Raw genomic sequence first — 25,483 nt, 5'->3', positions numbered from 1 at the left:
CCTCTATAACCACTCACTGTGTTCTGTCCCTTCCAGCCATCCTCTATAACCGCTCACTGTGTTCTGTCCCTTCCAGCCATCTTCTATAACCGCTCACTGTTCTGTCGCTTCCAGCCATGCTCAATAACCGCTCACTGTGTTCTGTCCCTTCCAGCCATCCTGAACCTGGACAATACTGTGGTGGACCTGGAGACTCTACAAGCCCTCTATGAAAATGTAAGGCTCTGATCTCTCATCCCTGAGTCCAAAGGAAGGTGTGTCTTGGGCCAGGATTCAAACACATGCAAATAAATGAGCATCACACTGTGTGGCTAATCTGTGTTGGTTTGAATCCTGGCCTTAGTCTTATTGTTGGCTGTCAATGTCATGTATCCAGGCTATAATGGACTCCTCTTAGTTCTGGCCACAGTACCTGGCATATCACTATAGATCTCATTCACCAACGGCTGTTCAGTAAGAAACAGAAGAGGCTTTGTAAGAAATAATTTATTTACAGTATCACTTTGTTCAGGCCTTGTTAGCGCAATGGGTTCTGGTTGCTTCAGGCCTTGTTAGCGCAATGGGTTCTGGTTGCTTCAGGCCTTGTTAGAGCAATGGGTTCTGGTTGCTTCAGGCCTTGTTAGAGCAATGGGTTCTGGTTGCTTCAGGCCTTGTTAGAACAATGGGTTCTGGTTGCTTCAGGCCTTGTAGCCATCCGGGAAGGGTGAGTATACAGTGCACTACTTTAGACCAGAGCCCTATGGCTCCCTATTCCCTATACAGTGCACTATTTTTCATGACTACGACTCTGGGCTCTGGTCTAAAGTAGTGCACTATATAGGGAATAGGGTGCCATAGGGCTCTGGTCTAAAGTAGTGCACTATATATAGGGAATAGGGAGCCATAGGGCTCTGGTCTAAAGTAGTGCACTATATATATATAGGGAATAGGGAGCCATAGGGCTCTGGTCTAAAGTAGTGCACTATAGGGTGCCATTTGGGAGGCAACCATAATGGTGTTCAATCACTTCATTTATTTTTATTTAACCTTTTTATTTAACTATGCAAGTCAGTTAAGAACAAATTCTTATTTACAATGACGGCCAAACCCGGAACACGCTGGGTCAATTGTGCGCCTCCCTACGGGACCCTGGATTCGAACCAGGATGTCTGTAGTGACGCCTCCAAGCACTGAGATTGTAGTGTCTTTAGACCCCTCCCCTGCGCCACTCGGCAGGCCTTCATTCCTCCATGTTTTTATTTCCTTCTCACTGATTTGTCTGTGGTTCCTTCTTCCTCTTTGATCAGACGTCTTATTGTAAGCATTAGAAATGGTTAAAGATGGCGTCTGTCTGGACATCTGGCTGTGTCGTCTTTTTGATGTGGAACTGAAAGGAGGGAGGAGGGGTTGTTTACCCAGGGTGTTTACCCAAGGGTGTTTACCCAGGGTTGTTTACCCAAGGTGTTAATTCTGTGGATGGTTCTCAACTGCTGCCATGTTTAATATCTTTATATCTAGGAACGTTTTGGAGAGATTCACTCACCAGCTTTGTGTCGTTTTATTCATTGAACGTTACCCTATATAAATGATAATCCGGCACGATGGACAACGATAACCAACGTTGAGTTGATTTGTCGATGTTGTATCGGCTGATGTGCTGATGTTTGTATATGCAGGTTGACATTTTATTGGCATGAATCTTGCCCTGGAGGCAGAACTGAGCGATGGGGCAGCTGCAAAGTCAAAATTGGCTACGGTACATCGTAAAAAAAACATGTTTGGCTTAGGCATTAAGGTTAGCAGTGTGGTTTAAGTTAAAACAGATTTTTATGACTTTGTGGCTGTGCCAGTTAGTGACCACTCTGCAGAACTGCCTCCAAGGCAAGAGTCATGACAATAAATGCCATCCTAGCTGCTTGAATACGCTACGTTCTGATGCATATACAGTGAGTTGGTCTTTTAGAATAAGTTCTCAGCGCAAATATTACTGAGCATTTTAAACACACGCTGTGCAATTTCCCATGGTTAACTTGAGTGTCAGTCAGAGGGGGCATCGCAGTCCCAGAAGCCCCTGGTAAAATTGGCCCTTTTTTGACATTGTTCCACAACCCCAAATGTTGAGTAATTTAGGGGTTAATCCCAGTAGAACAGTATGTGGGTGGCATGCAGCCTAGTGGTTAAGAGCAGTGGGCCAGTAAACGAAAGGTCGGTGGCTTGAATCCCCGAGCCGACTAGGTGAACAATCTGTCTGCCCTTGAGCAAGGCACTTAACCCTAATTGCGCTTGTAAGTGGCTCTGGATCAGAGAGTCTGCTAAATGACTCACTAACTGGAAGTGACTCTGGATTAGAGCATCTGCTAAATGACTCACTAACTGTAAATGACTCTGGATCAGAGCGTCTGCTAAATGACTCTGGATCAGAGCGTCTGCTAAATGACTCACTAACTGTAAATGACTCTGGATCAGAGAGTCTGCTAAATGACTCACTAACTGTAAATGACCCTGGATCAGAGAGTCTGCTAAATGACTCACTAACTGTAAGTGACCCTGGATCAGAGAGTCTGCTAAATGACTCACTAACTGGAAGTGACTCTGGATCAGAGCGTCTGCTAAATGACTCACTAACTGTAAATAACTCTGAATCAGAGCATCTGCTAAATGACTCAAATGTAAAATGCAAGTGGAGGAAATGTTTTAGACAGTGTGGCTTTTGTGTTTTCTTGGTTTGGTTTTCCTCAAGGCACCACCAGTTTAGGAGACACTTGTTAGTTTTCCATGTAAACAAGGGTCTGATTCCATGTACCAGAATAACATACTACTATTAAACTACTGTAGTGGTGAAATACTACTACTGAAATACTACTACTGTAGTGGTTTAATAGCAGTAGTACTTCTGCAGTAGTAGTGTAGTATTTCACTACTACTACTACTACTACTACTACTACTACTAGTACTAGTACTACTGAAATACTAGTACTACTGAAATACTAGTACTACTACTACTGAAATACTAGTACTTCTGCAGTAGTAGTGTACTATTTCAGTAATATTTCACCACTACAGTAGTAGTACTACGACTACTACTACAGTACTACTGCTATGAATGCTGAACACAGTTTTCATATTGTGGTCTTTGACGTCACTGCTCTGAATTCTTGGAAATTAGAGAATATGTGATGAGCACACATTTGAATCTCTAAATTTGAGAGTGGTGTCGAACTAATCGGATGTATGTATGTGTGTGTGTATGTCGTGTCTAAGCTGATCATGTTGTCTTTCCAGAGAGCACAGCAGGATGAGATGGAGAAGATCGATAAGCACATCAAGTCATCTAAAGACAAGGACAACGCCAAACCACTGGACAAACCTGAACAGTAGGTTTCCTAGAGGATCAGTCAATTACTCAAACAACCAATCATGTTCAAAAAAGGTAGAAAATGACTTCAACCCATCCTTCGATCTCTTGTCTCCTCCTATTCCAGGTTCTTGTTCCAGTTACATCGTGAAATGGTAGCCTCAAACCCATCCTTCAATCTCATCTCCTCCTATTCCAGGTTCTTGTTCCAGTTACACCATGAAATGGTAGCCTCAAACCCATCCTTCGATCTCGTCTCCTCCTATTCCAGGTTCTTGTTCCAGTTACGCCATGAAGTGGTAGCCTCAAACCCATCCTTCAATCTCTTGTCTCCTTCCTATTCCAGGTTCCTATTCCAGTTACATCAGATCCCCAACTTCTCAGGCCGGGTGTTCTGTATCCTGTTTCAGTCCACCTTCTCTGAATGGATCTCCTCTATCCTGCGCAAACTGGACATCCTGCAGAGAGTGTGCACGGTGAGTCTGTGGGTGTGCCAATTATTATCTGACCCTGCTGGTCATCTATGAACGTTTGAACATCTTGGTCATGTTCTGTTATAATCTCCACCCGGCACAGCCAGAAGAGGACTGGCCACCCCTCACTGCCTGGTTCCTCTCTAGGTTTCTTCCTAGGTTCTGGCCTTTCTAGGGAGTTTTTCTTAGCCACCCCCTCTTAGCCTGGTTCCTCTCTAGGTTTCTTCCTAGGGTTCTGGCCTTTTCTAGGGAGTTTTTCCTAGCCACCGTGCTTCTACACCTGCATTACTTGCTGTTTGGGGTTTTAGGCTGGGTTTCTGTACAGCACTTTGAGATATCGACTGATTGTAAAAAATGGCTTTATAAATAAGTTTGATTTAATTGATTGTGACGTGTTTTGGTATGTGTGTGTGCGTATAGACCTGTCTGTGTCTCTCACCTCAGTAGAAATCAGAGGTGGTTTGCTAAGGATTTGTCCTCTGGACAGTTTTACCAGACACTATCGTATTACTGAGTAAATACCGTCTCAGTCCTTCCACTGTGGAAGTTGTTTTAAACGGGAACATGGGCATAGCTTGATATTAACAGCCGTTCTGGATGAAGTGTGTTCAGAGAACAGTTTATGTTGAAGCCTGGTGAATGTCTGTCTCCCCCTTCTGTCTGTCTCCATCTCTCCTGTCTGTCCCCCCCTTCTCTCTGTCTCCATCTCTCCTGTCTGTGTCCCCCCACTTCTCTCTGTCTCCATCTCTCCTGTCTGTGTCCCCCCCCTTCTCTCTGTCTCCATCTCTCCTGTCTGTGTCCCCCCCTTCTCTCTGTCTCCATCTCTCCTGTCTGTCCCCCCCCTTCTCTCTGTCTCCATCTCTCCTGTCTGTGTCCCCCCCTTCTCTCTGTCTCCATCTCTCCTGTCTGTGTCCCCCCCTTCTCTCTGTCTCCATCTCTCCTGTCTGTGTCCCCCCCCTTCTCTCTGTCTCCATCTCTCCTGTCTGTGTCCCCCCCCTTCTCTCTGTCTCCATCTCTCCTGTCTGTCCCCCCCCTTCTCTCTGTCTCCATCTCTCCTGTCTGTCCCCCCCCTTCTCTCTGTCTCCATCTCTCCTGTCTGTGTCCCCCCCTTCTCTCTGTCTCCATCTCTCCTGTCTGTCCCCCCCTTCTCTCTGTCTCCATCTCTCCTGTCTGTCCCCCCCTTCTCTATGTCTCCATCTCTCCTGTCTGTCCCCCTCCCTTCTCTCTGTCTCCGTCTGTCCCCCTCCCTTCTCTCTGTCTCCGTCTGTCCCCCTCCCTCCTCTCCAGACCTTGCAGAGTGGCCAGTGTGTGATGCAGGTGCTGGGTCTGGTCTTGGCCTTTGGTAACTTCATGAATGGTGGCAACCGAACCAGAGGACAGGCTGACGGCTTTAACCTGGATATCCTGCCCAAGCTGAAGGATGTGAAGAGCAGTGTGAGTGACACTACTAGGGCACTAGGACCTGCACCCTATTCCCTAATGTAGAGTCCATCTGGTCAACAGTAGTCCAATCTATAGGCAATAGAGAGCCATTTGGCACCCAGCTTTTAGTTATACCTCTAGTTACACTGTCGAACATGGCTGTCTATTTTGTCAGGGTTTTATATTGTGCTGGAAGACTGTAGTTACTGTTCCTACCATGTCTTTTGATGATACAGATGTGGATTATAATCTCTATATATTAATTTTGTAAAAGCTTTGCAGAACACTTTGTGTGAGAAAGTGTCATAAAAACCAAACATGAATTCCATGAACTGAAGCTCATTTTATTTTTGTCTTTCCTCCTTTTGACAGGATAACACACGGAGTCTGTTGTCCTACATAGTTGCTTACTATCTGAGACACTTTGACGAGGTACGTTGGATATCCTGTTTATTCTGAATCCTGTTCTAATCACTCTCTTCTGTCTTGGCACAGGGAAGACCAGGACTTGACCTTTTTAAATTGTATTTATTTTCCCTCAGTGGTAACTAATGCCCGGTAAGGTGTTTAGCTAGGCGAAGCCCGGTAAGGCGTTTAGCTAGACGAAGCCCAGTAAGGCGTTTAGCTAGGCGAAGCCCGGTAAGGCGTTTAGCTAGGCGAAGCCCGGTAAGGCGTTTAGCCAGGCGAAGCCCGGTAAGGCGTTTAGCTAGGCGAAGCCCGGTAAGGCGTTTAGCTAGGCGAAGCCCGGTAAGGCGCTTAGCTAGGCGAAGCCCGGTAAGGCGCTTAGCTAGGCGAAGCCCGGTAAGGCGTTTAGCTAGGCGAAGCCCGGTAAGGCGTTTAGCTAGGCGAAGCCCGGTAAGGCGTTTAGCTAGGCGAAGCCCGGTAAGGCGTTTAGCTAGGCGAAGCCCGGTAAGGCGTTTAGCGAGGCGAAGCCCGGTAAGGCGTTGAGCGAGGCGAAGCCCGGTCAAACGTTTGGACACACCTACTTATTCAAGGTTTTTTTTCTTTATTTTGACTATTTTCTACATTGTAGAATAATAGTGAAGACATCAAAACTATGAAATAACATCTATGGAATCATGTAGTAACCAAAAAAGTGTTAAACAGATCAAAATATATTTTATATTTGAAATCCTTCAAAGTAGCCACCCTTTGCACACTCTTGGCATTCTCTCAACCAGCTTCATGGAATGCATTTCAATTAACAGGTGTGCCTTGTTAAAAGTTAATTTGTGGAATTTCTTTAATACGTTTGAGCCAATCAGTTGTGTTGTGACCAGTTAGGGGTGGTATACAGAAGATAGGCCTATTTGGCAAAAGACCAAGTCCATGTTGTGGCAAGAACAGCTCAAATAAGCAAAGACAAGCAACAGTACATCATTACTTTAAGACATGAAGGTCAGTCAATTGAAAGTTTCATCAACTGTTCAGAGGGGACTGTGTGAATCAGGCCTTCATGGTTGAATTGCTGCAAAGAAACCACTACTAAAGGACACCAATAAGAAGAAGAGACTTGCTTGGGCCAAGAAATACGAGCAATGGACCTTAGATCGGTGGAAATCTGTCCTTTGGTGTGATGAGTCAAAATTTGAGATTTTTGGTTCCAACCACCATCTTTGTGACATGCAGAGTAGGTGAACGGATGATCTCTGCATGTGTGGTTCCCACCGTGAAGCATGGAGGAGGTGGTGTGGGTGTGCTTTGCTGGTGACACTGATTTATTTAGAATTCAAGGCACACTTATCCAGCATGGCTACCACAGCGTTGTGCAGCAATACGCCATCTCATCTCGTTTGGTCTTATCATTTGTTTTTCAACATGACAGTGACCCAACACACCTCCAGGCTGTGTAAGGGATATTTGACTAAGAAGGAGAGATATGGAGTGCTGCATCCACAATCACCTGACCTCAACCCAATTGAGATGGCTTGGGATGAGTCGGACTGCAGAGTGAAGGAAAAACAGCCAACAGCTCAGCATATGTGAGAACTCCTTCAAGACTGTTGGAAAAGCATTCCTCATGAAGCTGGTTGAGAGAATGCCAAGAGTGTGCAAAGCTGTCATCAAGGCAAAGGGTGGCTGCTTTGAAGATTCTAAAATATATTTGGATTTGTTTAACACTTTTTTTTTGGTTACTACACGATTCCATATGTGTTTCATAGTTTTGATGTCTTCGGTATTATTTTACACTGTTGAAAATAGTAAATTACTACCCTAACCCACTCTACATGATCTAACTCTGTTACTACCCTAACCCCGCTGATGTGTCTAATACTCTGTTCTCTAAGGACAAAGGTCATGTCATGTATTCTCAGGATGCCGGCAGGGAGACGTGCCTCTACCCTCTCCCTGAGCCCCAGGATCTGTTCCAGGCTTCACAGATGAAGTTTGAGGACTTTCAGAAGGACCTGACCAAGTTAAAGAAGGACCTCCGAGGTAACTGTACTGAACCAAAATATATAAACGCATCAATTTCAACATTTTTACTGAGTTACAGTTCATACAAGGAAATCAGTCAATTGAAATAAATTAATTAGGCCCTAATCTATGGATTTAACATGACTGGGATAACATATGCTTCTGTTGGTCACAGATACACTACATTAACAAAAGGATGTGGACACCTGCTCGTTGAACATCTCATTCCAAAATCATCTGCATTAATATGGAGTTGGTCCCCCCTTTGCTTCTATAACAGCCTCCACTCTTCTGGGAAGGCTTTCCACTAGATGTTGGAACATTGCCGAGAGGGGACTTGCTTCCATTCAGCCTCAATCATTTAAGTCAGGCACTGATGTTGGGCGATTTAGGCCTGGCTCGCAGTCGGCGTTCCAATTCATCCCAAAGGTGTTCGATGTCATTGTATGCTGTAGCGTTAAGATTTCCCTTCAGTGGAACTAAGAGCCTAAAAAAACACATGAAAAACGGCCCCTGACCATTATTCCTCCTCCACCAAACTTTACAGTTGGAACTATGCATTCGGGGCAGGTAACGTTCTCCTAGCATCTGCCAAACCCAGATTCATCCGTCGGACTGCCAGATGGTGAAGCGTGATTCATCACTCCAGAGAACGCGTTTCCACTGCTCCAGAGTCCAATGGCGGCGAGCTTTACACCATTCCACCCAACTCTTGGCATTGCGCATGGTGATCTTAGGCTTGTGTGCGGCTGCTCGGCCATGGAAACCCATTTGGTGACGCTCCCGGCCAACAGTTATTGTGCTGACGTTGTTTCCAGAGGCAGTTTGGAACGCTGTAGTGAGTGTTTCAACTGAGGACAGATCATTTTTACGCGCTTCAGCACTCTGCGGTCCCATTCTGTGAGCTTTTGTGGCCTACCACTTCGCGCCTGAGCCGTTGTTGCTCCTAGACGTTACCTACTACCTCTCCTAGGCCCCCTGCCTCTCCTAGGCCCTCTACCCCCTGCCTCTCCTTGGCCCTCTACCCCCCTGCCTCTCCTAGGCCCTCTACCCCTCCCTGCCTCTCCTAGGCCCTCTATCCCTCCCTGCCTCTCCTAGGCCCTCTACCCCTCCCTGTCTCTTCTATGCCCTCTACCCCTCCCTCTCTGAAAAGCCTAATCCTTCACCATACCTGTGTATTTCTCTGTAGGCCCTTTCTCTGTTTGACCGTTACCTTGTTCTCGTGATTGCTCATCATACAGGGGTTGCTTGAATTATTATTCAAATTATCCAGGGAGCTTCAGACAAAAGGACTCCACTTCCATGTGTAAATATTGATGTAAATGTAGTGTACAGCACTGGCAGAGAACAGGGCTTTGAACACAGTGTGTTAACTACAAGTCATTTTCCTGAAGGTCAAGCATTTAGAAGGCTGGAAGTTGTTAACACATTGGAAATGGTAAACAGATCGTTCTCTCTTTTTCAAGGTCACTCTGTCACTCGCTCCCTCTCTCTCTCGCTCTCTCTCGCTCTCTCTGTAACTCGCTCCCTTTCTCTCGCTCTCTCTGTAACTCGCTCCCTTTCTCTCTCTCTGTGACTCGCTCCCTTTCTCTCTCTCTCTCTCTCTGTGACTCGCTCCCTTTCTCTCTTTCTCTCAAAAATTTTTTTTAAAGAAAAGACTTCTCACCGTCTTCCCGCTAGATTTTTTTTAAATCCACACGTCTGTTTTATCAATCCACCAGATGAAACCTGACTCGTCTAGAAAGCACTGGGGTGACTGCTGTCAGAGCCCCTCGCGCAGGCCAGGGAGAGGGCAGGGCAGCAGCCTGTTTCAGAGCTAGGCGGCCTGTTTCGGGGGGCGGGCGGCCGGCCTGTTTCGGGGGGCGGGCGGGCGGCCTGTTTCGGGGGGCGGGCGGCTGGCCTGTTTCAGAGCATAACCATATCAGGGTCATGTGGAGTAATTGGGCCAATTTCTCTCCGTTTCTCTTCGTTTAATGTGGTTCCAAGCAGCTCATTAAATGATATGAGGAAGCAGGAGAGAGTTGTGTATAAACACATCCTAGTTCCTACCCTGAACTCTGACAGCTTGGTTGAATCCCAGCTTGGTTGAATCCCTATATAGGGAATAGGGCTGTAGTATAGAGTAGTGTACTACATAGGTAATAGGGCTGCAGTATAGAGTAGTGAACTATATTGGGAATAGGGCTGCAGTATAGAGTAGTGCACTATATTGGGAATAGGGCTGCAGTATAGAGTAGTGCACTATATTGGGAATAGGGCTGTAGTATAGAGTAGTGCACTATATTGGGAATAGGGCTGTAGTATAAAGTAGTGCACTATATTGGGAATAGGGCTGTAGTATAAAGTAGTGCTCTATATATAGGGAATAGGGCTGTAGTATAAAGTAGTGCACTATATAGGGAATAGGGCTGTAGTATAAAGTAGTGCACTATTACATTTACATTTAAGTCATTTAGCAGACGCTCTTATCCAGAGCGACTTACAAATTGGTGCATTCACCTTATGATATCCAGTGGAACAACCACTTTACAATAGTGCATCTAAATCTTTTTTTGGGGGGGGGGGGTTAGAAGGGTTACTTTATCCTATCCCAGGTATTCCTTAAAGAGGTGGGGTTTCAGGTGTCTCCGGAAGGTGGTGATTGACTTCGCTGTCCTGGCGTCGTGAGGGAGCTTGTTCCACCATAGGGGTGCCAGAGCAGCTAACAGTTTTGACTGGGCTGAGAGGGAACTGTGCTTCCTCAGAGGTAGGGGGGCCAGCAGGCCAGAGGTGGATGAGCGCAGTGCCCTCGTTTGGGTGTAGGGACTGATCAGAGCCTGAAGGTACGGAGGTGCCGTTCCCCTCACGGCTCCGTCGGCAAGCACCATGGTCTTGTAGCGGATGCGAGCTTTAACTGGAAGCCAGTGGAGAGAGTGGAGGAGCGGGGTGACGTGAGAGAACTTGGGAAGGTTGAACACCAGACGGGCTGCGGCGTTCTGGATGAGTTGTAGGGGTTTAATGGCACAGGCAGGGAGCCCAGCCAACAGCGAGTTGCAGTAATCCAGACGGGAGATGACAAGTGCCTGGATTAGGACCTGCGCCGCTTCCTGTGTGAGGCAGGATCGTACTCTGCGACTGTTGTAGAGCATGAACCTACAGGATCGGGTCACCGCCTTGATGTTAGTGGAGAACGACAGGGTGTTGTCCAGGGTCACGCCAAGGTTCTTAGCACTCTGGGAGGAGGACACAATGGAGTTGTCAACCGTGATGGCGAGATCATGGAACGGGCAGTCCTTCCCCGGGAGGAAAAGCAGCTCCGTCTTGCCGAGGTTCAGCTTGAGGTGGTGATCCGTCATCCACACTGATATGTCTGCCAGACATGCAGAGATGCGATTCGCCACCTGGTTATCAGAAGGGGGAAAGGAGAAGATTAATTGAGTGTCGTCTGCATAGCAATGATAGAGACCATGTGAGGATATGACAGAGCCAAGTGACTTGGTGTATAGCGAGAATAGGAGAGGGCCTAGAACAGAGCCCTGGGGGACACCAGTGGTGAGAGCACGTGGTGCATAGACAGATTCTCGCCACGCCACCTGGTAGGAAGGACGCAATCCAAGCGTGGGCCGCGCCGGAAATGCCCAACTCGGAGAGGGTGGAGAGGAGGATCTGGTGGTTCACAGTATCAAAGGCAGCAGATGGGTCTAGAAGGATGAGAGCAGAGGAGAGAGAGTTAGCTTTAGCAGTGCGGAGAGCCTCCGTGACACAGAGAAGAGCAGTCTCAGTTGAATGACCAGTCTTGAAACCTGACTGATTTGGATCAAGAAGGTAATTCTGAGAGAGATAGCAAGAGAGCTGGCCAAGGACGGCACATTCAAGAGTTTTGGAGAGAAAAGAAAGAAGGGATACTGGTCTGTAGTTGTTGACATCGGAGGGATCGAGTGTAGGTTTTTTCAGAAGGGGTGCAACTCTCGCTCTCTTGAAGATTGAAGGGACGTAGCCAGCGGTCAAGGATGAGTTGATGAGCGGGGTGAGGTAAGGGAGAAGGTCTCCGGAAATGGTCTGGAGAAGAGAGGAGGGGATAGGGTCAAGCGGGCAGGTTGTTGGGCAGCCGGCCATCACAAGACGCAAGATTTCATCTGGAGAGAGGGGGGAGAAAGAGGTCAAAGCACAGGGTAGGGCAGTGTGAGCAGGACCAGCGGTGTCGTTTGACTTAACAAACGAGTATCGGATGTCGTCGACCTTCTTTTCAAAATGGTTGATGAAGTCATCCGCAGAGAGGGAGGAGGGGGGGGGGGAGGAGGATTCAGGAGGGAGGAGAAGGTGGCAAAGAGCTTCCTAGGGTTAGAGGCAGATGCTTGGAATTTAGAGTGGTAGAAAGTGGCTTTAGCAGCAGAGACAGAAGAGGAAAATGTAGAGAGGAGGGAGTGAAAGGACGCCAGGTCCGCAGGGAGGCGAGTTTTCCTCCATTTCCGCTCGGCTGCCCAGAGCCCTGTTCTGTGAGCTCGCAATGAGTCGTCGAGCCACGGAGCAGGAGGGGAGGACCGAGCCGGCCTGGAGGAATGGGGACATAGAGAGTCAAAGGATGCAGAAAGGGAGGAGAGGAGGGTTGAGGAGGCAGAATCAGGAGATAGGTTGGAGAAGGTTTGAGCAGAGGGAAGAGATGATAGGATGGAAGAGGAGAGAGTAGCGGGAGAGAGAGAGAGCGAAGGTTGCGATGGCGCAGAGTGAGAAGTGTTGGAGGAGAGCGAGAGGGAAAAGGATACAAGGTAGTGGTCGGAGACTTGGAGGGGAGTTGCAATGAGATTAGTGGAAGAACAGCATCTAGTAACGATGAGGTCAAGCGTATTGCCTGCCTTGTGAGTAGGGGGGGAAGGTGAGAGGGTGAGGTCAAAAGAGGAGAGGAGTGGAAAAAAGGAGGCAGAGAGGAATGAGTCAAAGGTAGACGTGGGGAGGTTAAAGTCACCCAGAACTGTGTATTTAGTTTCTACAATGCTGCTCGTCGGTAATAGTTGGCTAGGTTTGGAAAAATGGCATCGCGGGGGACGAAAATAGCTGGCTAGCTAACCTCGATAATTACTCTAAACTACACAATTATCAAACTATGACAAAGACAACTATGTAGCTAGCTAACACTGCACTAGTCAAATCGTTCCGTTGTAATGTATTAGTTTCTACAGTGCTGCTAGTCGGTAAAGGTTGGCTAGCTAGCAGTGGGTTTGATGATGACTAGGTGTGTTGACTAAGTCTGGAGTCTGGAGAATGACGTCGCGGCGCGGCTGGCTAGCTAACCTCGATAATTACTCTAAACTACACAATTATCTTAGATACAAAGACAGCAAAGACAACTATGTAGCTAGCTAACACTACACTAATCAAGTCGTTCCGTTGTAATGTAATAGTTTCTACAGTGCTGCTAGTCGGTAGAAGTTGGCTAGCTAGCAGTGTTGACTAAGTTAGGAGAACGCGTCGAGGAGGACGAAAATAGCTGGCTAGCTAACCTCGATAATTACTCTAAACTACACAATTATCTTTGATACAAAGACGGCTATGTAGCTAGCTAAAAAAAAATTGCTCAGATCAAACAAATCAAACCGTTGTAATGAAATGTAATATTACCTGCGAAGCGAAGTGCGACTACTCGCTCCAAACCCGGCAATAGGGCTGTAGTATAACGTAGTGCACTATATAGGGCTGTAGTATAAAGTAGTGTACTATTTAGGGAATAGGGCTGTAGTATAAAGTAGTGCACTATATAGGGAATAGGGCTGTAGTATAAAGTAGTGCATTATATATAGGGAATAGAGCTGTAGTGCACTATATATAGGGAATAGGGCTGTAGTGTATATAGTAGTGCACTATATTGGGAATAGGGCTGTAGTATAAAGTAGTGCACTATATAGGGCTGTAGTATAAAGTGTTGCACTATATAGGGAATAGGGCTGTAGTATAAAGTGTTGCACTATATAGGGAATAGGGCTGTAGTATAAAGTGTTGCACTATATAGGGAATAGGGCTGTAGTATAAAGTAGTGCACTATATAGGGAATAGGGCTGTAGTATAAAGTAGTGCACTATATAGGGAATAGGGAATAGGGTGCCATCTGGGACACAGCGGGAGAGGGAGAGCAGCCATGCTCGTTGCCAAAATGGCCACCATGCTAGATGCCGCCAAAATGGCCACCGTGCTAGATGCCGCCAAAATGGCCACCGTGCTAGATGCCGCCAAAATGGCCACCGTGCTAGATGCCGCCAAAATGGCCACCGTGCTTAACTCGAGTCAGTTAGCTCTTAGAGACACTATCAGGCTGTAGATGGACGTTTTGAGTGGCTAGACCTCGTTGCCTTCATTCAACCTAATGTGTTTCAGTAGCCGGCTGTACCTTTTTATAAAGTTCTACATTCTACATGTTGATCGCAGGCAGCTATCGCTCTGTCAGGGCTGAGACAATGTTTCTCCCCCTGTCCTCGGGCCTCAACCACCGGAGAGACCATTTACACTTTAATTACAGGGGGGGGGGTCACATGGTCCCGACGGAGAAGGGCGACATCTTAAGTTTTCCAACCCATCTTGACCATTTTAGTGACTTGTATTGTTTTTATCTTTTAATAGTTATATTATTATCACTGACCTTGATTTAGACTTTATCTCCGACTCATCTGTTCATACCTGAACCATAATCCTTTGCTCCACGAGCAAAGAGAACCGAATGGCGCTCCCCTCCGTTCTATTGGCCGATGTCCAGTCACTCAATAACAAGACGGATGAGCGTCGTCTATCAGAGAAACTTGAACAATATAATGTCTTAGTGAAACGTGGCTGGATGAGGATGCTATGCACGTCGTACTCGGTGGATTCTCCAGGATTGGACCGTGGCTTCAGGAAAAACAAAGTTTTTTTTTTTGTTTTTTCCCCATAAAAAACTGGTGTGCTGCTTCAAGTTTTGAAGGAAATCTTGTGCTTTTGATCACATGGTTTTTAATGCAGGGTGACCTTCAAACCGTCCCACCTCACTCATAACCAACACATCTCCTGTGCCCCTATGGGCACTAAAACTCTAGACCACCTGTATTCTACAACACAGAAACGCATACAAGGCACTCCCTCGTTCCTCCCTTCGGCAAATCTTACCATGACTCCATTCATTCTCCTGCATCCTGTTTACAAACAAAAGCTAAAACAGGATGTACCGGTGACGCACTCAATACAGAAGTGGTCGGACAAAGCAGACCCGCTTACAATGAACGTGGACACAGGCGCATACAAGAAATCTACGACCTCCGAGTCTTCGAGCCTGCAAAAAGGCAATCGGAATGATATTACAGACTATGACTCTTGTCGTATGCGACTGGGTCTTGCAGACGATAACGGATTACAAAGGGAAACCCAGCCATGAACTTCCCAGCGACACAAAACTCCCAAACCAGCCAAATGTATTTTTTTACGCTTGCTTCCAGGAATATAACACTGTGCCTTGCGTGGAAAAACCTCCCCCCCTGCTTTTCCTGACGACTGTGTGATCTCGCTCTCTGTGGCCGATGTGAGCAAAACATTTTAAATAGGTTAACAATCACAAGGTCGCGGGGCCAGACGGAATACCAGGGTGGGTTCTCCAAGCATGCGCTGACCAGCTGGCAGGTGTCTACAGACATTTTCAATCTCTCGTTGGTCCAAGTCTGTAATCCCAACATGTGTCAAACTGACCACCATTGTACCTGTTCCCAAAGAGCTCCAAGGTAACCTGCCTAAATTACTATCACCCTGTAGCACTCGTGTATAATAATGAAGTGGTTTGAAAGGCTGGTCATGAAGCACCATCATCCTAGACCCACTCCAATTCGTATACCGCCCTAACAGATCCACAGATAAAGCAATCTCAATTGCACTTCGCACTGCCCTTTCCCACCTGGACAAGAAGGGCAATAACTAGGTGAGAATGCTGTTCATTGACTACAGCTCAGAGTTAAACACCATAGTGCCCCTCCAAGCTCATCACTAAACTAAGGTCCCTGAGACTAAACCACCTCCCTCTGCGACTGACTTCCTGACAGTTCGCCCCCAGGTGGTGAGGCTAGGCAACAACACCTCCGTCATGCTGGCCCGCAACACAGGGGTCCCCCTCAGGGGTGCGTGCTTAGTTCCCTCATGTACTTCCTGTTCACCCACGACTGCGTTGGCCATACATGACTCCAACACCGTCATCAAGTTTTACTGACGACGACAACGGTGGAAGGCCTGATCACCGGCGGCGACGAGTCGGCCTACAGGGAAGGAGGTCAGAGACTTAGCAGTGTGGTGCCAGGACAACGACGTCTCCCTCAACGTCAGTAAGACCAAGAAGCTGATCGTGGACCGCAGGAGAAAGAGGGGAGATCACCGGCCCCCATCCACATCGACGATGCTGTTGTGGAGCGGGTCGATAGCTTTAAGTTCCTTGTCGTCCACGTCGCCAAGGATTTTCCATGGTCCAAACACACCCTCATTTTTCAGCCTCAGTAAGTCCCCTCTGTTTTGTAGTTATATGGTCCTCTCTCTTTACAGTAAGCCCCCTCTGTTCTGTAGCTTTATGGTCCTCTCTCTTTACAGTAAGCCCTCTCTGTTCTGTAGCTATATGGTCCTCTCTCTTTACAGTAAGCCCTCTCTGTTCTGTAGCTATATGGTCCCCTCTCTTTACAGTAAGTCCTCTCTGTTCTGTAGTTATATGGTCCCCTCTCTTTACAGTAAGCCCTCTCTGTTCTGTAGCTATAAGGTCCTCTCTCTTTACAGTAAGCCCCCTCTGTTCTGTAGCTATATGGTCCTCTCTCTTTACAGTAAGCCCTCTCTGTTCTGTAGCTATATGGTCCTCTCTCTTTACAGTACGCCCTCTCTGTTCTGTAGCTATATGGTCCTCTCTCTTTACAGTAAGCCCTCTCTGTTCTGTAGCTATATGGTCCTCTCTCTTTACAGTAAGCCCTCTCTGTTCAGTAGCTATATGGTCCTCTCTTTACAGTAAGCTGTCTCTGTTCTGTAGTTATATGGTCCTCTCTCTTTACAGTAAGTCCCCTCTGTTCTGTAGCTATATGGTCCTCTCTCTGTACAGTAAGCCCTCTCTGTTCTGTAGCTATATGGTCTCCTCTCTGTACAGTAAGCCCTCTCTGTTCTGTAGCTATATGGTCTCCTCTCTTTACAGTAAGCCCTCTCTGTTCTGTAGCTATATGGTCCTCTCTCTTTACAGTAAGTCAAGAGGCTCAGATAAATGTTAGTTAAGGGCCTGGTTCAGCTGGGCAGCGGGCGTCTCTAACTCTTTCTGCACTTTCCCCTCTCCCTCCAGCGTGTTGCTGGCCGGGCGACCTTGCGGTGCTTGCTCCCCGTCAGACAGAACCAGTTCTGTTGGGTTTAAACGGTGGTGTTGTGCTACAGCAGAGGAGGATATTTGGTTGTTACAGTACCAGAATAACCCGGGGTCTCTCCATCCATCCCCCTCTGTTATATTGGTGATCTTCAGAGGTGACTGTAGGCTGGGTCTGTATTACAGACAGATGGTGTCGAGCCTACTGAGATGTGCTCAACCCAGTGTGCTCTGGAAAGAACAACATGGCCCTCCCTCACACAGGCTATAAAGGTCAGGTAGAGAGAGGGCGGTGACAGTCCAGCTGGGATTTAGATTGGACGCTGACACTCTGACTAATTCATTTTGGCCCACTGATTGGTGCATGACTCTCGGAGCTTCACGGAAGTTTTAGAATAGATTCCAGAATTCCACAGCATCAGTCTACATTCAGGGGTTACCAGGGGCGACAGGTGAATGGGGTCAGAATGTTGTTGGATGATTTGCCTTCGCAGCCACATGCAGTACCTTGACAGAACTTCCCAAAATTACAATCAAATTGTATTTGTTACCTGTGCTGAATACAACAGGTGTAGTAGACCTTACAGTGAAATGCTGAATACAACAGGTGTAGTAGACCTTACAGTGAAATGCTGAATACAACAGGTGTAGTATACCTTACAGTGAAGTGCTGAATACAACAGGTGTAGTAGACCTTACAGTGAAATGCTGAATACAACAGGTTACAGTGAAATGCTTACTTACAGGCTCTAACCAATAGTGAAGTTTTATAAGAGATAATAATAACAAATAATTAAAGAGCAGCAGTAAAATAACAATGTGGAGGCTCTATACAGGGGGTACCGGTACAGAGTCAATGTGGAGGCTATGTGCAGGGGTACCGGTACAGAGTCAATGTGGAGGCTATATGCAGGGGGTACCGGTACAGAGTCAATGTGCAGGGGCACCAGTGTCAAAGTAATTGAGGTAGTATGTACATGTAGGTAGAGTTATTAAAGTGACTATGCATAGATAACAGAGCAGCAGCAGCGTAGACGTTAACTGCCTATGCAAATAGTCTGAGTAGTCATTTGATTAGCTTTTCAGGAGTCTTATGTCTTGGGGGTAGAAGCTCTTTAGAAGCCTCTTGGACCCAGACTTGGTGCTCCGGTACTGCCTGCCGTGCGGTAGCAGAGAGAACAGTCTATGACTGGGGTGGCTGGAGTCTTTGACAATTTGTAGGGCTCTGACACCGCCTGGTATGGAGGTCCTGGATGGCAGGAAGCTTGGCCTAGGTGATGTACTGGGCCGTTCGCACTACCCTCTGTAGTGCCTTGCGGTCGGAGGCTGAGCAGTTGCCAACCAGGCAGTGATGCAACCTGTCAGGATGCTCTCGATGGTGCAGCTGTAGAACCTTTTGAGGATCTGAGGACCCAGACCCATGAGGATCAGCGTTGAGGATGTGTTGTTACCTACCCTTACCAACTGGGGGCAGCCCGTCAGGAAGTCCAGAATCCAGTTGCAGAGGGAGAGGTTTAGTCCCATGGTCCTTAGCGATGAGCTTTGAGGGCACTATGGTGTTGAATGCTGAGCTGTAGTCAATGAATAGCATTCTCACATGGGTGTTCCTTTTGTCCAGGTGGGAAAGGGCAGTGGGGAGTCCAATAGAGATTGCATCTTCTGTGGATCTGTTGGGGCCATCTGCAAATTGGAGTGGGTCTAGGGTTTTTGGGATAATGGTGTGATGTGAGCCATGACCAGCCTTTCAAAGCACTTCATGGCTACAGACTTGAGTGTTACGGGGCGGTAGTCATTTAGGCAGGTTACCTTAGTGTTCCTGGGCACAGGGACTATGGTGGTCTGCTTGAAACATGTTGGTACTACAGACTCGGACAGAGACCGGTTGAAAACGTCAGTGAAGACACTTGCCAGTTGGTCAGCGCATGCTCGCAGTACACGTCCTGGTAATCCGTCTGGCCCTGTTTAAAGGTCTTACTCACATTGGCTGCAGAGAGCATGATCACACAGTCGTCTGGAACAGCTGGTGCTCTCATGCATGTTTCAGTGTTACTTGCCTCGAAGTGAGCATAGAAGTAAGTTATTTAGCTCGTCTGGTAGGCTCGTGTCACAGGGCAGCTCTTGTCTGTGCTGAGTCACATTTATCAATGAATAATAGTTGACCCAGAAAGGTTAGTTCCACTCTAAGTAGAGGGCCCATTTCAGGGATGTTAGAGAAGGGGTCTGGGTAATAGTTGACCCAGAAAAGTTAGTTCCTCTCTAAGTAGAGGGCCCATTTCAGGGATGTTAGAGAACGGGGTCTGGGTAATAGTTGACCCAGAAAGGTTAGTTCCGCTCTAAGTAGAGGGCCCATTTCAGGGATGTTAGAGAACGGGGTCTGGGTAATAGTTGACCCAGAAAGGTTAGTTCCGCTCTAAGTAGAGGGCCCATTTCAGGGATGTTAGAGAAGGGGTCTGGGTAATAGTTGACCCAGAAAGGTTAGTTTCTCTCTAAGTAGAGGGCCCATTTCGGGGATTTTGGAGAAGGGGTCTGGGTTCATGTGAAACTATAGCTAGGTTAAAATAACTGGCTTGCCTGGTTAAATAAAGGTTAATTAAAAAACATGTCAATTGTGATTATTATTTTTTTTTTCCCCCTCTTGAAATCAGCCATTTGTATTGCCATTCTGTGGCCATCAGCCATTTTGTAAACAGTTTAGAGTTATCTTGTCATTCCAGCATGCAACACAGAGGTGGAGAAGGTGTGTAAAGTGTCATCTGAGGATCACCTGCAGCCCTTCAAAAACAAGATGGAGGAATTCCTCAGCCAAGGTAGGAGAGAACACACTACTATAGACACACACACACTACTACAGAGACACACACACACACACACACACTACTATGGACGGACACAAACACTACTATAGACACACACACACACACACACACACACACACACACACACTACTATGAACGGACACACACACACACACTACTATGAACGGACACACACACACACACTACTATGAACGGACACACACACACACACACACTACTATGAACGGACACACACACACACACACTACTATGAACGGACACACACACACACACACTACTATGAACGGACACACACACACACTACTATGAACGGACACACACACACACTACTATGAACGGACACACACACACACACACTACTATGAACGGGGACACACACACACACACACACACACACACACACACACACACACACACTACTATGAACGGACACACACACACACTACTATGAACGGACACACACACAGACTACTATGAACGGACACACACACACACTACTATGAACGGACACACACACACACTACTATGAACGGACACACACACACACTACTATGAACGGACACACACACACACTACTATGAACGGACACACACACACACTACTATGAACGGACACACACACACACACACACTACTATGAACGGACACACACACACACACACACTACTATGAACGGGACACACACACACACACACACACACACACACACACACACACACACACACACACTACTATGAACGGGCACACACACACACACTACTATGAACGGGCACACACACACACACACACACACACACACACACTACTATGAACGGGCACACACACACACACACACACACACACACACACACACACACTACTATGAACGGGCACACACACACACACACACTACTATGAACGGGCACACACACACACACACTAATATGAACGGGCACACACACACACACACACTACTATGAACGGACACACACACACACACTACGACTATAGACACACATACACACCCCCACACACACACGCTACTTTGGACACACATGCATACATACACACACACACACACGCTACTATGGACACACACACTACTATAGACACACATACGCACACACACACACACACTACTATGGACACACATACAGCGGGGGAAAAAAGTATTTGATCCCCTGCTGATTTTGTACGTTTGCCCACTGACAAAGAAATGATCAGTCTATAATTTTAATGGTAGGTTTGTTTGAACAGTGAGAGACATAACAACAAAAATCCAGTCTGTTTTAAGCCATTTGCTTCCTAAACAATGTTTTTCCTACGATTTTGTATTTTGAAATATTGTGGTAGGCGTGTTTGACTGCTTTTCACTGACCGCTGCAACTCAACAATCAGCTGTTTTGGGGGCTGGCTGTTTTGGGGCAGAGAGAGACTTTCATTGTGTAATGATTTTACTGAGTTACAGTTCATATAAAGAAATCAGTAAATGTAAATTAATCTCTGGATTTCACATAACTGGGCAGGGGTGCAGCCATGGGCTGGGCCTGGGAGGGCATAGGCCCACCCACTGGGGAGCCAGGCCCCAACCCGCTGGGGAGCCAGGGGCCCCCCCAACCCCCCTCAGATGATCCCGCTGATGAGGAAGTTGGACGTGGACGTACCGGGCGGGCGAGTTACACGCGTTCTGCTGTTGTGAGGTCACTTGGACATACTGCAGCTTATGGTGGAGAAACATTGGATTTCTATCGGTATTTTTGGGGGGGTTCAGTGGAGATACTGATTTCTATTGGTATTTTTGGGGGGGTTCAGTGGAGATACTGATTTCTATTGGTATTTTTTGGGGTTCAGTGGAGATACTGATCTGTACTGGTGGTTTAATCTCACCCAGTGGACTTCACATTATTCACTTCTTGATGATCTTCCCCTGAAATGTGCTAATTCCAAATTTCTCACATTCATTACCCAACCACCCTGTTTTCTTAAGGAAATGATGTCGACCCCAGTTGAAAGCAAAATCACTGAGCAGCAATTTCATTGAGCAGTAATTTCACCTATTGAGAGGCATTATAAATCAAAGTGACTCAGGGCATCCTGCTTGATTGTCGTGGCAGACTATTCCGGGCTCAGAGCTGTCATGGGTCTGGTTAGGGTCTGGGTTAACTGGTTGTGATTTAGCCCAGACCAGTAAGAACCCAGCGACACTTAAAGGTGGAAAACTCCACCCCAACAAAAAATATTCTGGTTTTTGTTTCATTAGTCCATTGTTGACATAGTCCCAAAATGTTTTGTAAGTCGCTCTGGATAAGAGTGTCTGCTAAATGACTTAAAATGTAAATGCTTGTCAGCACCCAAGTTTTCAAAATACCTAACTTTCAAAATACAGAAATCATCCCCGTATGATGCATTTTTTTGCATAATTTGATGCCGTGTTTTGCATCATATGAATCAAAATAGGTTATACAAGGATGGTTTCTGTATTTGGAAAGTTACATATTTTGAAAACTTGGGTGCTGGCTGACAGTCCCAAAATGTTTTGCTTATGTCAACAATGGACTAATGAAACAAATACCCAAAGAGGTTTTTTTTGGATAGCGTTTTCCTTTAACACAGTGGATAATGCCTCGTGACCGTTGACGTTCCGTCCACCTGGAGAGATTTTGGTAACCTTCCATGGCCGTTCATCTTTGCCTGTGACCCATGAGGACCTCAGGGTCTGGGGTGTCAAGGTTTAATCCCTGAGCTGTCTGTCTGCCTGGAGGTCTGAGATGTCAGGGTTTCTGCCACCACCTCCCCTCCTTCCACCTCCCACGCCGAGAACCACACTGCTGCAGGCTGCTGGGTCACTCTCCAGTCCCTTCAGCTTCACGGTGGAATTTCTCTTTTTTTTACCCACAACTGGGATCAATTTGTCAGAGAGCACCCAGGGCACTGACCCCTGATACCCCACTGCAACCCCTGATGCCCCTGAAGGAGGCCCTACTTCATCCCCTGAAGGAGGCCCTACTTCATCCCCTGAAGGAGGCCCTAACTTGCTCCCCTGAAGGAGGCCCTAACTTGCTCCCCTGAAGGAGGCCCCTAACTTGCTCCCCTGAAGGAGGCCCCTAACTTGCTCCCCTAAAGGAGGCCCCTAACTTGCTCCCCTGAAGGAGGCCCCTAACTTGCTCCCCTAAAGGAGGCCCCTAACTTGCTCCCCTGAAGGAGGCCCCTAACTTGCTCCCCTGAAGGAGGCCCCTAACTTGCTCCCCTGAAGGAGGCCCCTAACTTGCTCCCCTGAAGGAGGCCCCTAACTTGCTCCCCTGAAGGAGGCCCCTAACTTGCTCCCCTGAAGGAGGGCCCTTACTTGCTCCCCTGAAGGAGGGCCCTACCAGAGCCACCGGTCGCGTAGCTGACTGCACTCTAACGTACAGTTATTCAGGAAGTTCCAAGCGGGTTGTAGGCTATGATGTATGACAGCACCCACACACTTTACATTGAAATGGCAATCTAAATGGTTGTTTTCTCTCAGTGCAGGTCTCCCTGACTGGGAGGTAAAGGTTGTCTTGGGGCAGGTCTCCCTGACTGGGAGGTAAAGGTTGTCTTGGGGCAGGTCTCCCTGACTGGGAGGTACAGGTTGTCTCGGGGCAGGTCTCCCTGACGGAGGTACAGGTTGTCTCGGGGCAGGTCTCCCTGACTGGGAGGTAAAGGTTGTCTCGGTGCAGGTCTCTCTGACTGGGAGGTAAAGGTTGTCTCGGTGCAGGTCTCTCTGACTGGGAGGTGAAGGTTGTCTGTCTGAAGCCGTGACAAGAAGAGACCGACTCGTGTCCAGATAGAATTGTCTTAGAAGCTTGTTTGCATGTGGTGGTTGTTTGTAATATGAGGTTAAACCAGACTGTGTTAACGGGTTATCTGACCATGCAACCAACCACAGGGATAGAAGTCAATTCTCAACCGTCACAAAAAGATTCCGGAACACGTTGTTTATGATTTTTAAAGGGTTTTCCATTGGAGCTGGACATTTAGTGTAATACCTGGCAGGCAATAGCACTTCCAAAGAATACACGCTAATTAGAATGACATCACATCCTGCCGTTAAGAACTGGAGGAACTCATGTTGCTGTAAGAGATGTTGTTCCTGTCTAACGTCATCGTATTATGATTTAATGAACCGGCTTTAATTACACCTTTTAGTTACACGCCCGTTACAAAGTAGTAACAACGGGTCTAAAACTGTTGCTCTGCTGAACGGTTAGGAGGCATCGCAGAATTCATCCTGTTCCTTAGTGTACTACTTCTATCCAGGGTCCATAGGACTCATCTAATATAGTACACTACTTCTATCCAGGACTCTCATCTAATATAGTGCACTACTTCTATCCAGGACTCTCATCTAATATAGTGCACTAATAGGGGTCCATTTGAACTTGGTCTCTGTGTAAAGCAATAGGTTCCACCTGTAGACCAATCGGATGGTTTAGTGAGGGACCACAGAGGTCATATTGTTTACTGTACAGCACCAGTCAACAGTATAAACACACCAAGTCATTCAAGGATTTTAGTTTATTTTTACGGTTTTCTACATTGTAGAATAATAGTGAACAACTATGAAATAACACATATGGAATCATGTCGTAACCAACAAAGTGTTTAACAAATCAAAATATATTTTTAGATTCTTCAAAGTAGCCACCCTTTGCCTTGACAGCTTTGCTCACTCTTGGCATTCTCTGCCAGCTACAACCCAGCTACTACCCTGACTGAGAGACCAGGCTGTTCTGAGACCTGTCAACAAACTACCCAACAAACTACCCAACAAACTACCCAACTACAACCCAACAAACTACCCTCACTGAGAGACCAGGCTGTTCTGAGACCTGTCAACAAACTACCCAACAAACTACCCAACTAACTACCCTCACTGAGAGACCAGGCTGTTCTGAGACCTGCCAACTTACTACCCAACTAACTACCCAACTACAACCCTGACTGAGAGATGAGAATTCCTACTTATAATAACCACTGTTGTCTTTCATGTTTTCTCTCTTGCAGCTAAATCTGACCTGGAGGTCCAGGAGATGCAGCTCAGCGACACTCACAAGTTGTAAGGAACCGTTTCAATGCAGTCATAACACCTGGACCTGCCACTTTAACAGATATTCACACATTCTATACCCACTGGGCAATGGTTGAATCAACGTTGTTGAATCATTGAAATGACGTGTGACCAACGTGGAATAGACGTTGAATTGACATCTATGCCCAGTGGGTAGCAATTAATTTTTTTTTGGTCTGTTTTTTCTTCTGTGTTTAAGCAATTAGTGTTGTCAAAAAGAGCAGCATAGTTATGTTGTCTAATATAGTTATGGTGGACAGTGTTGTTGTCCAACGTAGTTACGATGGACAGTGTTGTTGTCCAACGTAGTTACGATGGACAGTGTTGTTGTCCAACGTAGTTATGATGGACAGTGTTGTTGTCCAACGTAGTTATGATGGACAGTGTTGTTGTCCAACGTAGTTATGAGGGACAGTGTCGTCGTCCAACGTAGTTATGAGGGACAGTGTCGTCGTCCAACGTAGTTATGAGGGACAGTGTCGTCGTCCAACGTAGTTATGAGGGACAGTGTCGTCGTCCAACGTAGTTATGAGGGACAGTGTCGTCGTCCAACGTAGTTATGAGGGACAGTGTCGCCGTCCAACGTAGTTATGAGGGACAGTGTCGCCGTCCAATGTAGCAGCGTAGTCTGACAGTTTGGAATAAA

The 25,483-nt window shown here is 47.0% G+C and overlaps 1 protein-coding gene across 2 annotated transcripts in view; it reads left to right on the top strand.

Annotated features, from left to right (window-relative positions):
• LOC106594565 (formin-2) overlaps nucleotides 1-25,483 on the top strand; it is a 38,904-nt gene that overhangs the window by 126 nt on the left and 13,295 nt on the right. For both annotated transcript variants that reach the window (XM_045711560.1, XM_045711561.1), the window contains exons 1-8: nucleotides 1-216; nucleotides 3,262-3,353; nucleotides 3,681-3,810; nucleotides 5,095-5,241; nucleotides 5,602-5,661; nucleotides 7,545-7,665; nucleotides 19,666-19,758; nucleotides 24,774-24,825. The exon at nucleotides 1-216 is cut by the window's left edge. In XM_045711560.1, coding sequence (XP_045567516.1) covers nucleotides 3,280-3,353; nucleotides 3,681-3,810; nucleotides 5,095-5,241; nucleotides 5,602-5,661; nucleotides 7,545-7,665; nucleotides 19,666-19,758; nucleotides 24,774-24,825 — 677 coding nt within the window. In that variant the 5' untranslated portion in view covers nucleotides 1-216; nucleotides 3,262-3,279. The remainder of the gene's footprint in view (nucleotides 217-3,261; nucleotides 3,354-3,680; nucleotides 3,811-5,094; nucleotides 5,242-5,601; nucleotides 5,662-7,544; nucleotides 7,666-19,665; nucleotides 19,759-24,773; nucleotides 24,826-25,483) is intronic.

This window comes from Salmo salar, unplaced genomic scaffold (assembly GCF_905237065.1).
Source record: "Salmo salar unplaced genomic scaffold, Ssal_v3.1, whole genome shotgun sequence".
In the NCBI taxonomy this organism is placed as follows: Eukaryota; Metazoa; Chordata; class Actinopteri; order Salmoniformes; family Salmonidae; genus Salmo; species Salmo salar.
The sequence above is the reverse complement of the archived record's forward strand: the minus strand, read 5'-3'. Positions and strand labels throughout refer to the sequence as shown.